Raw genomic sequence first — 14,258 nt, 5'->3', positions numbered from 1 at the left:
GGAGCGGTCAGCCGCGAGTCGCCTCCGCGGCTAGTCGGCTCGTGGGCGCGCTGGAATGAAGTGAATTGCGCAGCCCCGCGCTCGCCCGGCCCGGCCATGGAGCTGAAGAGGTCCATCTCGGCCAGCGCGGAGGCCGAGAGACCGATGAGGCGCTACGGAGCAGTGGAGGAGACGGAATGGAAGGCGGAGGCGCTGGGGAGAAGTGAGTGGGGGGCGCGGGCCCGGCTGGCCGAGGCAGCCCCGAGCGGTGGCTTTTATCCTCCGGCCCCCGTCAGGAGAGCACGCTGGCGGTTCCTGTTAACAAGGCGAAGCCGCCGTGGGCTTCTCGAGGAGGAAGGCTTGGGTGACCATTTTGCCCTCTGAGGCTGGTGCTTCCCAAGGGGGCTGTGTCGGACCCAAACGGCTTTTTTCTGTCGAGGGACAGGGAGGCAGAGGGCTGGAGCCGAGCCGGTGCAGCTCCGGGCACCTTGCGGAACGGGTTGCTCGTTCGCTCCGCGAAGTGAAGCGATGAGCGGGTGGCTCAGGCAGGGTGACAGGGAGGTTAGGCAGGTTTTAATGTATGGCTTGTCATAAATATCTGTAGTCTTTAATGTGCTTCACGTTTGAAAGGCACAGATGACAGCCTCGTTATTTTCTCCTGTTGTTTCAGATATAGGGCACGGAAGACAGCACTTGGTTTGCTTCTTCAGGGCTGCACTCTGTTTATGAGTTCAACAAATACTCTGTGGCAGAAGAGCTTTCTTGAATTCATAATTTTCCAGAAAGCAGCAATTGACATAACCTTGCCAAAGTGCTGATGGAAAGAATAGTTAAAAAGATGAATAGCTGCCAATTCCAGTTATCCAGGAGACCTCATCTCCCCCAAAGTATCAGTTATTATTCTTTTATAGGCATATAGTTAGGTATAACTATCTTTAGTAAGCCTAAACCCCTTCTAATTTTCCTTCAGGCAAGAAAGCTTGAGTAGACTATGGCAAAAAGCTCTCTACTAGTATAAAGAAAAATATTTTCCAAGTTTCATCAAGTGCTTGATTAGGCCACAGGAAAAAAAAAAAGCTTTATGTGTACCTGTTGTGACACCTTTACCTTGGCTGATGCCAGGCTTGCTGGTGTTCTTGATTCACCATCCGTCTTTTGATGTGCATCCTGAAGCCTCACCTGGATGCCTTTTGATGTCCTGTGGCTTTGCAGCACCCTGGTACCAGGTTTTGGCCAGCACTTTTGTTATGTTTAGACGTTTCAGATATCACTGTATCTGGAATCATACTTCACTTCTGGCTCCAGTTTTTCATGCCTGTGTTATTGTCTGCTGCATGCTGATGACACTGGTGTAACTCTCCCACTCTGATGCTTCAGTTGCAGTGTTGGTTTTGTTGCAGTGCCTGGCAGAGGTTCAGGACTGAGTAACTCCACGCTTTCTAAAATGGAATTGAAGGCTGAATTTACTGTTGATTGGATTGGTTGAATCAGACACATGCAACAGTTCTGTAGGTTCTCTGGCAAGATACAAGCATTTGCTTTCTTGTTCTCATAAATATGTCTGATTTTGTTCCAGAGATCAGGAGCAGAGTGCAGTGCAGCACTTGTAATAATAGTAACTGTAGCTGGAGGTGACAGAAGGGCTACATCTTGCAAGCTTTGAACAAAAGAACATCTGCTTGGCAGAGGGCAGCACAGAGACAGAGTGGGAGACTCAATCTGCTCAAAAATACCTACTCAGCATTGAGCTTCCACCCAAATCACAGCTTGACCAGGTACCAGATATGAGCTGTTGGTAGGACTAGAACCAAGTGCGCAGATGTCTGCACCCTGTTTCTGCTGCTGAGCTTTGAGATTCAGTTTAATGAGAATGTTTCTTTGTGAAAAGTAGTAAATTATTGTATTAAGACTTTGCTATTTGAATATTTGATGTTTTGTTTGCTGATGGTCTTCAACTTCCTTAAATTTTCTTAAAATGCTGTGGAAAATGCTCTTTATGGGAGCTTTTAGATGACCCCTGCATATTTTTCCTATTTTAATATTTATGCTGACTTCTGGTCACACTTTTGCAGACTTTACTATTTAGTGATCCCTTACAGCATAGGTCCTAAATGGTCCTAAATGGAATGATGCCAGTGGTCTCCAGAAGGTCTGGGAAGAAGCTGAAAAAGTGTCATCCCCTTTTTTTGGTAATGTCAACAGTTACCCTTTGGTATTTGCATATTTGTTTTAAATGTGAAGTGGTAAGTAATAGCATTAACAAAAGGAGAAGCCTCTCACCACATATGAGTTTGCCTTTTTTTACTCTGATGATTGTGTCTTAAATCAGGATCTGTTTGGAGGTAGAACTTGTGTATCTGTACAACACTCTGCATGATGGAGTGCCATTTCCTAGTCAGTGCTTTCTGATGTGGGTGTAGCCATACCACAAGAGAATGTATATCCTGATTATGTCCATTACAGAAAGAATGTCACAGAAGTTACATAGTTTCTGTGTAACCTGTTAAATGGAAGGGAGCTCTGTGCTAACTTTTTTATCTATGGTATAGAAAGCACTGCTGGGTATTGGTTATAACCAAAGATGAGTTACTTCACGTAACTCACAAACATCATGCGTATTTCTGTTCTACACTGGCTTCTTTAAGGCAGATTATCAATGAGGTTAAGTTGGTTCACAGTAGCTGAGGGTCTGATGCTCCACAACCTGAGGGTATAATAATCTCCAGTGGGTTTACATGCAAAAAAATAAAAAGCAGATTGGTTAAAGGTGTCTCTTTAAGGAGATACTGAAGACTGTCTCTTCACATACAGGAAGGAATTTCCAAGGGCCAAAAAAACCTTAAAAATAAGGTACAGAGCGACTTGTGCATTTTTAGTGCACACATGTAAACAAAGTTACGTTTATAAATTATCAGGGTTGTATAACAACAACAATGTGATTACAGCCTTCTCAGTAAATTATTTTTACAATGTAGTCTTGGGGAGTCTGCTTAGAAACAGAGCAGTAGAGCATTTTGGTCAGTCCTCATTACTAAGAGCACAGCTTCATTTAGAATCATCTGTCTTGCCATCAGCAGGGACTCATAATGCCCTGATTAAATAACTGTGTGCCACACCAGGGAAATAGCCACAAAGAAAGCAAGCAGTTTTTCAACATCTTTTTGAACATTGCACTTCTTGAATATTTTTCTGCTGATCTTTTTCTTCCTCTTTCAGTTGTATGAGGTCTGGAAAATGCAAAATTCCTGATGAATGCCCCAGCTTAGTCAGTATAAGGAAGCAGAAATGTCAAAAACATGCAAAGGTTATATATTGATGCAATTTAGTGCACCATGAAATTTGCTTATTGTGTTCATTCAAATGGTAACTTGGCATTGGAGGTAAACTGCCACACTCCTGTATCGCAGAGGTCCACCTTTTTAACTGGTTTTGAGTAGAAAGGGGATTAAAGGAATTGGGCCCTGTAACAGGCCAGCACTGAAGTGGGGACTGGAGATTCCCAACATGAGACTCAGTAATGGCATGAAGCCTTCATAGCCAGCTTTACTTGCTCTCCCTTCATGCTGTGACTGTCATAGATTATGTCCAGGCAGGGTACTGGGAGATGGCAGTGCACTCCAGAACAGCACCCGTGTGGTGATGTTATCTAGTTCTGAAATTGCTTTGCCTTGTTCCAATAGCAGAAGGATATTACTGTTCCCAGGTTCACAGAGATCCTTGGCTGACATATGTGAAAGCTTATTTCACCACACTCTGGCTCAAAAACCATTCAAAGACTGTTAGCCAGAAGGAGACTCTTGTATATATTCATACGCTCCACTGCTGAGTGCTGAGAGTGGATCAAACACTGAAAATATGTACTATTTAGTATTTTGTGGTTGCATTTCTTGGCAGCAGGGGAAGGTGGCTGGTTTCTATCTATCTGAAACATTTCTGTTTCAAGACTGGTTTGTTTTAGAAGTACTGTTATGCACAGAGATGGTCTTGCAGCTTGCAGAAACTTGAAAAGGTAAAAAAAAAATTACCACAGATTGCAATAACATAGCTAATAGTCCTGTAGCCAAGTCATCTTTTCTCTCTGGTGAAGGAAGAATAAATAAAAGGCATTTATACCCTGATTACGGCTACTTGCTTTATCTAATCTACTGGCAACTGCTTGTGTCACCTTTAAGACCTGATTTCATTGGCAGAACAGAATAGCTACATCTTAGAAGGGGATCTAGCTCATGATGTTTTATTGTTGCTTGGTAACATTTTATAATTTGAAAAATTTCTGTTGCAATATTAAAAAGTCAAGTAGCAACAGAGAAACACATCTGTCTTGCACAGCAAAGCCCGCACAGTGTGTCCTGTGAGACCTGTCATTCCAGTCACCATTCAGTAGTTAGGATGGGTTTGTATTAATCACAGCCTATATGTGTTAATCATAAAGTAGGTAAATGTCAATTTATTCTTGAATTTTGTGTCAGCTTCCTAAAATTTGGAGATTTAATAGCTCTCTATGTATCTAGTATAGGCAGTATGTTGGTTCCTCTAAGACAGCAGTACACTGCTGTGTTATTCGTGCTGGATCAGTCCCAAGTACTGTAGAAAAGCAAACTTACTTAGACTCTAACAAAGGTGGACCCAGCCCTGGTACTTGGTGGGTGTCCTCATTTTTCTCTCTCCTGTATTGGTTCATGAGAGTGAAAAGTGATTTGTGTTGTCTCACAAGATAGGGAAGGAAAAGTGATTAGAAAGTTGCAGTGGTGCTCAGGGCTGTCAGGTCAGAATCTACAAAGCAGTGCTGGGAATTCAGGAGTTGTCAGTATGAGGGAAGAGTTGGGACTCACAGGGGACTGAAGTTTACTCCACACCACCCACAGTTAAAACCAGACCTGCATCAGTTGTAGCTGTTTCTATTATCTGGTAGTTAAATATTCAAACACACACCTTCTTCCATAATACCCTGCATATTGCATAAACATCCACAAACCCACTTCAGTGCTTTGTGTAACACCTCTCCAGTCAGTCAGGAATGCAGTATGACCCTGCCTATTGTGCTGTCGTGATACTGTCCCCCAGTCTCATCATGTCTCCACTCTGATTTACGAAAGAAACCGCCTGCCACAACCCCCCCCCCCCCCAATTTATATAATATATATAGCCCAACTACCACTGCTGTTCCTCCAGAGTGACGTCTTTGTGTTACTATCAATCATAGGATCATAGAATAGTTAGGGTTGGAAAGGACCTTAAGATCATCTAATTCCAACCCCCCTGCCATGGACAGGAACACCTCACACTAAACCATGCCACCCAAGGCTCTGTCCAACCTGGCCTTGAACACTGCCAGGGATGGAGCATTCACAGCTTCCCTGGGCAACCCTTTCCAGTGCCTCACCACCCTAACAGTAAAGAATTTCTTCCTTATATCCAATCTAAAATTCCCCTAAATGGTCCATTGTATCTATTTCAGGCAATCAAACAGACAAAACAGATACGGCTTATTCAGAACATTTATTAAAATATGTGGGAAAGAAGCTAACTGAAGGATATACACAATTTCAGTTCTTTTTCTAGAAGCAGCAAGTCTGCTGGTTTTATGAAAGTCTGAAGACTGGCTTCAACAGAGAATGTAATTAATATTTTTCCATGTCTCCATTAAAATAAAAACCTGTAAAATTGTTGAAGAGTGAGTGACCAAGAAATTCGGATATGACAATAAAACACTAGTAGTGAATCTCACACCTTTAAAAAAAGTATTTGGCAAAACACTGTGATCAATGAAGGTAACTGATTCAGAGGATTGTGCCCGTTCTGGATTTTTTTCTTGTTCATAGTTACTAATGTTAATATATTTATATTGCAGTTCAAGAAGAAAAGCGGCCTGTGTCTGATCTGTGAAACCAAGACAGAACTTCCACATTAAAAACCAGAAAGGATTTCTAGAGAGGATTCTACAAAACAGTTGTAAAACTCACCTGTTTCAATGGTAGTCCGAGGGGTCTAAAATGCAGCTTAGTGTTTCTGTAAGTCACTGGCAATTTTGGCCAGCATGATACATGCAACTTATCTGCATTTTTATTGCTTATGTGCTTTTACATATACTACATCCTCATCTTTCTCCTGCAAAATGTGTCTTAAATACAGAACCTATCACTTAATAATCTCCACCTGGTCATTCCTGCATCACCTGTAACTCACAGAGGAAGGGTGTATCTTCACTTTGGTTTACTTCACAAACAGCCAGGAGAGTGATGTAGAGTGAGACTAATCCAGTTTATACTAGCTATGTATTATCTCATTTTTTTAATTCTTCCTCTCACTGCTGGGTGCTCCAGGCAGGTGCTGAGACAAAGGAAGAAGGAAAAGGGAGAACTGAAAAGACTTTAGTGCCTCAAAGTGCACTCCTGCTGAAATACTTGTCAACAACAGGAGGAATTGTGACCCTTAGCGTAGCATCTTCAGGTGCTACTTCCTGTTGGTCTCCCAAGTCCAATTCTGTAGCACATATCCCCATAGAAATACACTTTTCTATCTGGTGACAAAAATAAAATCAGTTAATGGGCTACCCTTGCCCCATAGTCTCCCTGTTACATTTGATGATTTTTTGCCCTTCACTTTCTTCTCTAGCTGTGGCCTATGTGTTCACAGTTTCTCAACAAAAAGTGCAGCTAACTTACTCCCTAACTTGTCCCATGGTTCTGAACATAATTATCTGCTGACTTCATATCCTACACAGTCCAACCTGTGCTACAAAACAAAGGCAAATGAGAAAAACTACCACCAAGCCCACCCAAATCTAATCAAAGCCAGAGGGGCTGAGTGTAGCAGAAGTCTGGCAAATTCTGAGTAGGAGCTGTCTTACAAAAAACATGGTTATTATGGATCAGGATCTTACTGCTGCACATCTACTTGCATATGTCAGCACAGACATTTTTCTTGGCTAAGATACTTGTAAATCAGAGGGTTAATGACTTCCAAAATCTTTGTGCCCAGCTTTGTGTGCTAGGCATGAAATAAACACTTAATGTGTAATGCAGTGTCTACATTTAAACCAGTGCTAACTGATAATTGCTGGAAAAGTTACAGCTGAGGCTAAAGTGTCATATTTGTGACTGTTGCTCATGAATTTTCCTATTTTCTTTAAAGATATTTTACAGAAGAAATGCATTAAACGTGTAAAGTAGGACACTGAGCTACACACATCATATCTGCTGCTGTTAGCCTATGTGATTATGGGCTCAGTCTGTGTAATTTCTTTGACTTTGTTTGATAATTGATCCCTTAGTTGCACAGCGTATTTTAATCACAGTAACTGCTTGTGAGAATGTGTGTGTGTCTGTATCAGGTGTGTGTTGGGTGCATTATAAAACAGGATTAAAAACATACATTCAGGATTGGGCATGTGCTGCAAAATACTGTGTATTGTGATTGAAGTTTATAAAGTTTTCATGTAGTTACTGAGCACAAGAAAGGTTAGAACTCAGCACTCTGTAATCCTAAATCCCAAAGTGCTTTTCCTTTGTAGCTGAGTATGTTCTATTTTCATAGAAGCCTTACTTAGTAAAACAGTCCCAGAGACTGAATAAGTAATCATAGAATCATATGCTAATTTATTTCCATGAAACATGTTCTTCTGTCTAGCTACATAAAAGGCATAGTATAAATGCATTCAGAATTCAGAGGTGAAAAATATCTGCTTGGAGGGTAAACTATGAGAAATCAGGAGGAGTATTCTTGCATAATTATCTTAGTTGCCCTTCAGGATCAGCAGAGAAACATGAATCAACATTGTGTCAGTTCATAAAGGGCAAAATATTTGAGAAAATAATTCAAAGAGAATTTGTCATTAAATGAGGATGAATGATTTTCAGTGAGAAGCTGCTCACTGCAAATGCCTAATCATTGCAAACACTACTAAATTGCAAGAGGTAATTTGTTATTGTAAGAATATCAGCAGTGTTTAAAGATCTTTTTATTGCCCTCCCTCCACCCAAACCTTTATTGATTAGGGATTTAAGAGGTTTTGGACAGACACATTTGCTTTTTATATACAGATAAAACTGGAACAAAAGATTCTCATTATAAAGTGGTTTAATGGTTTTGCTCCTCTCTTGGAGAAAACAACTCCAAAAACAAAAAAGGAGGGAATTTGGGTGCTGTGTCAATTCCACGAGGACTCTTCTGGGAGGCTGTGTCAATTCCATGAGGACTCTCCTGGGGATCTGTGTCAGGCTGCCCAGTGAGTTTGGTATGTGTGCCCTCACTTCTCATTGGGTACGTCCTGCAGAGCCTTGGCAAACAGCAACAAGCATTTACCCCCTGAAGAGCCGTTTGCACTGGTACTGGCAATGCCATTTCCATCTCGTTGTGTCTGAGCAGTGAATCATTAGCTAATACACTGGAGCCTCTGTGGTGAGTGGCTGTTCTCAAACTATCCTGTTTCACAAGAGAAGAGGAAGTCACAGAAATGTACTTATGTTTTTGTGCCCCCGCTATACTTATCCAATCTGTAGTTTCTCTCGTCTCATCTTCTACCATGGATTCTCTTACAACTTCCTCTGGGCACTGTGCCTGGGAGGGGACTGAAATTACTGCAGTTTGGCAGACTTTAGACATTTTCCTTCAGGCTGATACTTGGCTGTAGCACAGAATATGTGGGATGTGATAGTGAAGGGTACAGCCATGGAGTTTTGAAAGCCAGTAAAACCAAGATCTGTTTGTCTCTGGTGTAAAACATCCTGTCATTATAAAGTGTCTCATTCAAAGAGGAGGGGACAGCCAGCTAGCCATTTGTCCTGGGTATAGATCAAGACTGCTGTACTGGCTTCATTGTCTTGCCTCTGAGACCTCTAGGGAGGCAGTCAGTTCAGCCTAATGCCAGTTGTGAAAAGAAGGTATTAGCCTATTTAAGGAAAAGAATGCAAAAGCAGTTACCTTGGTGAAAACAGAGGTTGCTAGAGAATGACTCCACATTCACAGATGAAAGGCAAGTGCTTTTTTTGACAACTGTCATCATCATTTTGTGTGAGTTGAAGAGATGGAGCCTGGTGCTGTTTCACCTGAGCATACACTGCAAAAAAAACTAGCTGGTTTTGGCTCAATGGGCTCTGGCAATTTCATCTTCTAAGGAAGGGCACAGCTTTTGCCTGTGGCTCCCTGGCAGCACTGGATGCCTCACACATTGGAGGACAAGATCCCAGTATGATGCTCTGCTGCCTGGCCTTCCACTTTGCTGTCAGACTGTACATTTTGTGTACATAGGAATAGCATCATTCATCCTCCATGGAAATTACTAGTCTTTTCTCCTATGAAATGTGAAACGCCTTTTTTCTTGGCTTCTGAAGAGCATCTTCTTAATATTTAATTACTTTCTGTAGTGGGAACCTGTTGAATGAACAAATTTCTGTACTATCTGAAGCAATTCTCCATACCAGTATCACTTTGGCCTTTACTGGATTGGACTCATATTTATCCACTGGTTTTAAAGTTGCCTAAAATTACCTAGCAGCTGCTGGGAAGTGGTTTAGGGCACTGGTAGAACATTGTTATTAGAGAATCACATTCAGCAGGAGGGAAGGAAGACAAACAAGCTTCCTGGTATGTGACTGGATCATTTCGAAGGAGAATATTGTAAAGGTATGAAATTTAGAAATGTCAGTGGCCACTTTACTGTTATTTCACTTGCAGCACATGCTGCTCTTTATCAGTTGATGCTCATAGGAAAAACCATAAAACCACATATTCCTAAAGAGGTTTTGCAAAACTTTTTGAGTCTGAATTTTTTGTTTACTTTTTTCTTTCTGAAACAAAAAAAAATAATGGAAGTAGGAAAAGTCTTTATAAAATACCAAGCTAAATAAGCTTTAAAAACCTGAGCATTAGCTGTAGCTGGCACTGTTACAGCATTTGAAACTTAAATGCTGACACTGTGTTAGTATTACAGCATTGGAATATGACTCTAGTGAGGAATAAAATGGAAAGCCACAGGGTGTTTCCTTTGGCCTCTGAGCAAAATGACATAAATAAATGAACAAGTAATGTGTGTTTCTTAACGTTGCTTTTTAATTCTTATCACATAAGGTGAATTGATGAAGCATGAATTGCTTTCCTTGGAGAGTGGCTTAAACCCAGCATTGCTCCAGCTGGGAATATGCATTGGCTTCAATGGAAGCTCTGCACTAGGAAAGGTTCCACAGTAGCTGTACCAGTTTCTATTTACAGCCTTCTGACAGCGCTGAATCTCATGCAGGGCTCTGGCAGGGCTGGGGATGGAAACCCCTTCCTGAGTTTTCCTGACTCCTGGCAGTTTTCCTGAGCCAGACTACAATAGCTTCTTGCAGATAAAGGTGTAACCCAGTGCCACTGACTGAAACTCATAATAAAGGCTTTTGGGTCAGACGTTGAAGGCAATTTTCCCTCATTTTTTGTCTCCTTTTGGATCCATCTTCTCATAGGAACAGCTGTCAGATCATAACATTGTGCAAATTTTCTCACCAGGCTGCTTACATCTGCATATTATACTTATTCTCTGAAGGACAGGCTGCCTTAAAGTGCACAGGGCTGTATTTTCAATTCAGAACATGATGGGAAAAGGTAAAAAGGAATATGCAAAACCAACGGTAAGTACATCATCAGCATCATTATTTATTTGAATGTAAACCAGGTTTTCATCTCTCGCAGGTGTCTCTTTGTTCTGCACTCCCCCCACCCACTTGGTGTGAAGGCATTAAAGAACAGATACCAAGAGCTACACACTTAACATAGTAGTAATTCATGTCTCTTTTGCACTAGCTTTAAGATAATCAGAGAGATATTAGAAAAATATCCTCTGCTCTCACAAATCACGCCTCTAGAAATAGATAACTAATACAGTTTGGCTGGAGGACGCTAGAGAGAGGACAAAGGGACTGACTGGTGCTTGTAGTGTGAGAAGAAGCACTGAGGTGCCTGGAGGCAGTCAGCAATAAGCATGGTCCTTTTTATTTCTGTATTTATCAAATGAGCAAAGTATTCAGCAGAGATGTGACAGTGGTACTAGGATGATAATCAGGGCAAGAGAGGAATATTAAGGCCTATTTCAAGGCTTTACTACATTTTATGAAATTATCTCCATACACTACCAGGGGGTTCTGATCAAGATGGATGCTAGAGCTCTTGTACTTGCTACAGCAACATTTTCCACTACATTAATTATTGTCTTTGTTACTACAGACATGGTGTGCTAGAATGAATGACTGAGCTTGATTTATCTACTCTCCTCAATTCCTCCTCTCTTTATTGCAGCTCCTCCCTCCCTCATCTCCTAAGTATGTTCATTCAAATGAAAAGAGAACACAATTACAACTCAAACCACAGCACTCCTACTCTGGGGTTTGTGTATGGAAAACTGCAGTGTTTTGAGGACTGGACAGGCAATACTGAATGCATGTAAAGCACTCTGAGCTTGTGTAGTCCAAGTTATGTCTGTTCAGCAGAAGTATATTACAGGGGTGCTGAAACTTCAGGCTAACTCCTTATCAGAAATAAAGAGCATGCATGAGAGCTCTTCCAACAGGAGTCTTAGCTGGAGAAAGCATTTTTTCAAGCATCTTCCTATTTTTATTTTGTTGCAGTGATTTCATAATTGGTGACGCAAGGTTTTCCTCAGTAATTGTTAAGAATTTTTATTGTGTTTACCTTTTATGTAGAATAGTCTGGATATAAAATAACTTTGTAATAATTTCTCACAGCAAATAAACTCATAGCACTTAGTTTCATCGTTTTCAAATTACGTGGCTAGTCACAACAGAGTAAATCTAACGTAACTGTTTTCCTGCTGGGAAGGTGTGGTACCACTCTGTTGCAAGCAATTAAAAACTGTCTCCACATATATGGGTATTTACATAAAAGAAAACATTGTCCTTGTAGTGTGTTTTCATTCACTCTGCACAAAGGAGAAAATACATTTCTTAGAAGTCAAATAATTTGTTTATAAGCCATTCATTGCCCTTCACAGGAGTAAAATACACAAGAAGCAGGACACAGAACTCCTCATAGAATAGCCTTTTAATAATTTCCCCAGGCTTTCTTATTCTATGGTAGAAAGGCAAAATATCCCACCTAGAAACTGTTTTGTATCTACTAGAACAGTCAGAATTCTCATGAGTTACTAGGTTTGATGGAAAGTGCTCTGCTGCAAACAGTAGAGAGAGTTTTCTGTGCTATCCAAGAAGACTGAATAGCAATGACAATTATGTGGGCAAACCCAGGTCATTGCCAGGTGTTGGTTAGGATAAGATGGATGTTTGCTGGTGCGTCAAAGAAAGAAACAGGCAGCACTGAAGACAATTGTTTTCAGATGTTTATATTTCTAAATGAACCAGTATTGCAGATGAGCTGAAAATTGTGCAAACAGATGCAAATAAAATAGCATAAACTGTTTATGGCAATACTTGAGTATTAGTTTATACCCCAGTCTGTACCAACAAAAATTAGGTCAGAGATCATTCAGAAAAAAGGTTGGTAAAAATGAGACTCATCAGCAAAGGCTTCTTTAATCCAGGAGGTGATTAACTTTGCATAGAGACTTCAAGGAAATAATTAAAAAGATCTTTCCCATCCTCCCAATAAATTCCCATTAAAAATAAAAAATTGTAAACAGAACCTAAAATTGCAAACAAAAGGTAAATTCATTACTTAATCCTGTAGAATTCACTTAAATCACACTTCTGTAAGGTCTATTACTAGTATGCTAATAGCAACATATATGCACACTGATCTGAAACAGGTTATTGTGAGTGGGTTTTATCTATTCAGTCTATCTGATAAGACTTCCTGAATAGAATCAGTATTATTTTCTCTGCTGGTTGGAAGAAGTTTTCATGTAACAACAGGGGAGATATAAACAGCTAATGAAATAGGAAAATCTTATTGTAGAGCCAAAGAATTGAATAGGAAAGATTACCTGAGGGAGAAAGAGGAAGAAAAAAAAGGAAGCAATTTAGCTTAATTCATTTTTAAAAACAACAGATTTCATGCTGGTGGCATCCCAATATTTTACTGAATGTGAAATCTGTTTCTGGCTCTTTTTGAGCTTATGTTTAATTCATACAGTGAATTTTCACTTAAGAAACACATGAGTCTGGGCTGTTGGTTTTGTGGTGGCTAATTCCCAGAGATGTTTATGTTCAGCATATGTCAAAGATCTAGGCCTCAAGCTTTGTGATGTGGAGATGTAATGAAATCAGATTCTGATTTAAAAAAAACCCTATCAGCTTTTCTAAGATGTCCCTCTTTAGAAAGCTTCTCATATAGAGGTGTCCAACTTTGTACTGAGTATTTGTAACACACACTGATTTTTGGTGAACAATGAGATTTCCCTTCTGTTTCCTGCTGTGAGGGGATGAAGTCACATATTACCTTGGTACTGAGAATTTATCTGGGCAGCATTTTAAATGGGACACATTTCCAGGCTGGGTATATAATTAAGAAAATAATCTCTTAGGCTGTGATAAGAAAAAGCTGTTTGTTCAAGAAAGTAAGCATCTCCCTTTCCATCCCAAAGCTGCCCATGAATACAGCACAGCAGTTAAGGGCCTGTATCTTCCCTAAAACAGGCAGATGGGGAGGGGTGAGGAACTGGCACAGCCATTACTTTGTCCCTCTTGGCAGGTGCAAGTAGAAATGGAAATACAGAATCACAGAATCATAGAATAGTTAAGTTTGGAAAGGACCTTAAAATCATCTAGTTCCAACCCCCCTGCCATGGACAGGGACACCTCACTATATCATGTCACCTAAGGCTCTGTCCAGCCTGGCCTTGAACACCACCAGGGATGGAGCATTATATGTATGTAGATACATAAAATGTGTACAGCTGTTTACTACACACCTTCTCCTGAGCCAGGTGGAAGCAGAGAGCACAGCTGGATGCAGAGCCCCTTAGCTGGTGCCCCTGTTCTCAAGCTCAGACAAAAACAACTTTGCACCAAAGCTGCTTGCCATTCCTCACAAAATCCAGGTCAGGCCGAGGCAGGCTGGACAGCAGTAATCACTTGTTATTCACTGACAAATGAGCTAAATCACTGGGTGCTCTGCAGGTAGTAACATACTTGAGGGCTAAAACAGTATCATGCAAGATCGACTAACTTGTTTCATCTACAGAGAGTTGTTTGTATATGTGTGCGTAGGGAGAGAGAGAAGAGAGAGACACCAGAAGAACAGTGTATTAGAAGAATGTTTTGGTTTTAAATACACTGGGAAATAGAGGGCACCCTTCTGTCAGATTAGGTTAGTAGGAGAATCAATGATCT

General features: G+C 40.8%; 1 protein-coding gene across 1 annotated transcript in view; it reads left to right on the top strand.

Moving 5' to 3' along the window:
* BMERB1 (bMERB domain containing 1) overlaps positions 1 to 14,258 on the top strand; it is a 49,258-nt gene continuing 35,000 nt past the window's right edge. Inside the window, exon 1 of the mRNA XM_034065784.1 lies at positions 1 to 202. Within this exon, the coding sequence (XP_033921675.1) occupies positions 97 to 202 (106 nt within the window). The 5' untranslated portion in view covers positions 1 to 96. The remainder of the gene's footprint in view (positions 203 to 14,258) is intronic.

Source organism: Melopsittacus undulatus, chromosome 8 (assembly GCF_012275295.1).
Source record: "Melopsittacus undulatus isolate bMelUnd1 chromosome 8, bMelUnd1.mat.Z, whole genome shotgun sequence".
NCBI lineage: Eukaryota > Metazoa > Chordata > Aves > Psittaciformes > Psittaculidae > Melopsittacus > Melopsittacus undulatus.
The sequence above is the reverse complement of the archived record's forward strand: the minus strand, read 5'-3'. Positions and strand labels throughout refer to the sequence as shown.